This window comes from Raphanus sativus, unplaced genomic scaffold (assembly GCF_000801105.2).
Source record: "Raphanus sativus cultivar WK10039 unplaced genomic scaffold, ASM80110v3 Scaffold0331, whole genome shotgun sequence".
NCBI lineage: Eukaryota > Viridiplantae > Streptophyta > Magnoliopsida > Brassicales > Brassicaceae > Raphanus > Raphanus sativus.
In genome coordinates, this window is record NW_026615651.1 from 41389 (window position 1) to 44720 (window position 3332).

The following is a 3332-nucleotide window of genomic DNA, read 5'->3' on the forward strand; positions in this document are numbered from 1 at the left end:
GTTGAAGCAAATTGACCGCTTGTGTTATTGACACGTTGCTGGCCAGAGGCAAAAAAAAAAAATGCCAACTCATCATATAAACAGCAAAAATGTTTTTACTGCTTTTTTACCTTTTTGGGGGTGCCAAGAAAATCATGGTCTACCGATCAAAAGTCACTTTTGTAACTACATTCCTTTCATTTTTAGAAACGAATTCACAATCAATGTATGATCAATGCCTATGAACTCAACAGCTTTAACATACCAATCTTAATAGTAAACTTGTAGTTAATACAATTCAATAGTTTTGGTGCTGATATAGATCTCAAGTTTTACTCTTCATTTTTCATATTCGAAAATAAGGATGATGTCTTAAGTTTACCATTTGACTAGTTGTTCATGGTTTTCTTATGTAACGATATTCTTTTTTTTTTTGAACATGTAATGTAACGATATTCTTAATTAGCGATGATGAGCAGTGAGGTGCACAATCCACGGTGTATCCTCAGTTACCCATTTAATCAAACCTTCTAAGAATCTTTCAGAATCCTCGGTCCAAGAAAACTATGCAAATTATATATGTGGAAAAAATAATATGCAAATCCATATTATTCATCTTGAAAGTCTAGCGAGTTTATACACCCCAATATGCCAAACGTAAAAAAATATAAAGCAATTAACGTAGAAACATATTTAGTTCCCATTTCACCTAAGATGTTAGGTTATATCCTAACTAAATACGCACATTGTGATCAAAAAGAAAAGACTACATACAAAGATACTCATCAGTCTCCTTTAAGTAATTGATAAGAATGTCGATGATCCACATTGGATCTCCAATGTCATGACGGATCTTCTCGTACTCCACGGTCCACACCACACGGCTACCGTCGGTTTCATCTTCCTTGGGAGTGACCGTAATGGTTGCTTTGAACGTACTGTAGCTATCCGAGACTAGATTTCCACACATATTCAACGTCACTGTTCTTTTCTCCCAACCCACGGACTCAGTGATCTTCTCCTTTGCTACAGTGAAAGAAACAACATGTAGTTCAAGATTTTGATTGATGATCAAGAATTATGAATGAAATGTGTAAGAGGAAAAGGATTTACATATTATGTCAAAAGTGCTATCTATGTCGTCGGTGAAAGATGTAAAGAACTTGTCCGCCGGTGACTTGATGTCAAACTTTCCGGAAGAAACTCCATGTAGTGCTTCCATTCTCTCTCTCTCGATACTTATACAAGTATATTTTTATGAGGTAAAAATATACTTCTTTCGATGATGCTGTTTATATATAGAGATGAAATCTGCGTTAACGTTTTTTTTTTACTTAACCCCACACATCTCTCTTTTGTCATCATATATAATATGTATAGATATAAACCGATGGGTATATCATGAAATAGTATGTAGTAGACGGTGTAGTCATATTTTTTCTGCCTGTAACTCACGTTTCACAAAAATGTGCATGCATCAGTTTATTGGACAATATGGAATCTTTCTATATATATAGCCAAATGCTCCAGCATTTACAATTTTTCTTCACCCACACTCACACCCAGACCCAATTAATTCACGTGGCGCATGGGCAATAAATATATTCTACAGACCAAAATGATATTAGGTTCCTAATGTGTAAATTAACTCTACATAAGCGTATTTTAATTTAAGTCGTAACTGATTACCTGTTGCTATAAAAGACTACATATGCGTATCTGATGAAGTTAAAAAATTTAATGACTTAAGGAATATCATGAAATAACTAAAGATAAATGTTTTAGAAAAATAAATTGTTTCACAAAGATGTATTTTTTATATTTCCTATACAAAAATTCCAAATTTTAATAAAATTGATTGAATTTATTGAAAGACTATTGATTAAAATGAATTGGAATTTGATAATTTCTAAAAATGATGTATAGTTAATGTGTTTTCTTAATATGTGTGAAAACACCAAAACATACATATTTAAAAAACAGAGGGAGTATTAATAAATGCTCTAGTCATATATGTTTCATAGAATCATATTTATTCATAAGAAAAAAAAGTTTGCTTGACACAAAAGAAACTAATAAACTTGTTCACAGACATATTTTTCATAAATTTTTACTTATTATTTTTTTGGTTAAAAGTTAGAACTAAGGGAAAAAATTGTAGCAAAATGTGTGTGGACCGTGGAACCGTTGGGCCTGAAGATGCGAGACTGACGGGTGCAGCACCATAACTTGACATGTTTCACAAGAGGGAGTCAGGTGCTTGTGACGACAGGTGCACGTGTTCGTCACCGTCACTTAACTTTAAACAAATTGAAGATTTTTTTGGAAATTTCTTCCTTCAAGAATGCGCTTAATTTTCATACTAGATCAATAGGGAAGAATATATATACATCTTCCTCTCAATTTAAACTGAATAAAGTGATTATAAACGATATGAATTTAATTTATTGAAAAACTTCACTGAGTGCGAAAGTAAGAGCCAACAGACACCCAAATCTCTATTGGTTTACCGTTTCTCATGCTACCATCAATGGCTTTTTCTGCTGTAGCTGATCTCTTTAGTTCCCTCATATCTCTATTGGATTATCAATGGATATATAATCAAAAACAAAAAGTTGTTACTCCGGTTGATTCATAGTTTTTTCTCCTTTTGGGTACAAAATTTTCCGGTAAGTGTGTGTAGATTTTGGCTATACAACTTTGCTAGCGTCTTTCCGGTGATAATAGATAAATTTTAACAGATCTCATCGGCCTTTTCATTTCTTTCTAAATTTGCTAAACTTAATGATGTCCACCGTAAACTAGATAGTAGCTTTTTTTTTGTCACAAAAACTAGATAGTAGCTTAAACTTCTAAATTTCTATAAAAAAAAAAAATCAACACATTTATTTATACAATTACATTTACTAGTATTATAATAGTTTTGTCTCAATCAGAGACTAAAACTGACCAATATATTTACATGGTTTGGTTTGGCTCTTCTGACTAATATAATCAATATATATACGTTATTTCAATCTTTGTGTGAAAGCTATGAGACAAATCAAGTGGAAAACAAGTTAGTATAAAAATAGGTGAACAGAAGAAGAAGAATAGTTCAAAAACGGGAAAAGTGCCTATTCCAACCTGAACAATTTGGATCGTGCCAAATACAACCCGAACTAATGGTTAGTGCCAAATACGATCTGGACTCAATTAAAACTTTAAAAACATACCCGAACTTTTTAAAACGTGCATAAATCTACATTAAAATATTATTAAAAATTTGAAATTACATAAACTACTATTTTTCATCGTATTAAATTTTAAAACTTTGGTGATAATTTTTTCTGATTTATATAAATACATAACAT

General features: G+C 31.7%; 1 protein-coding gene across 1 annotated transcript; it reads right to left on the bottom strand.

Annotated features, from left to right (window-relative positions):
- Positions 1 to 745: 745 nt before the first annotated feature.
- LOC108836547 (uncharacterized protein At1g24000-like) lies at positions 746 to 1201 on the bottom strand. The gene is made up of 2 exons (XM_018609693.1): positions 1093 to 1201; positions 746 to 1005 (listed from the first exon to the last, which is right to left on the bottom strand). Exons 1-2 carry the CDS (start codon positions 1199 to 1201, stop codon positions 746 to 748), a joined length of 369 nt encoding a protein of 122 aa, XP_018465195.1.
- Positions 1202 to 3332: the final 2131 nt, after the last annotated feature.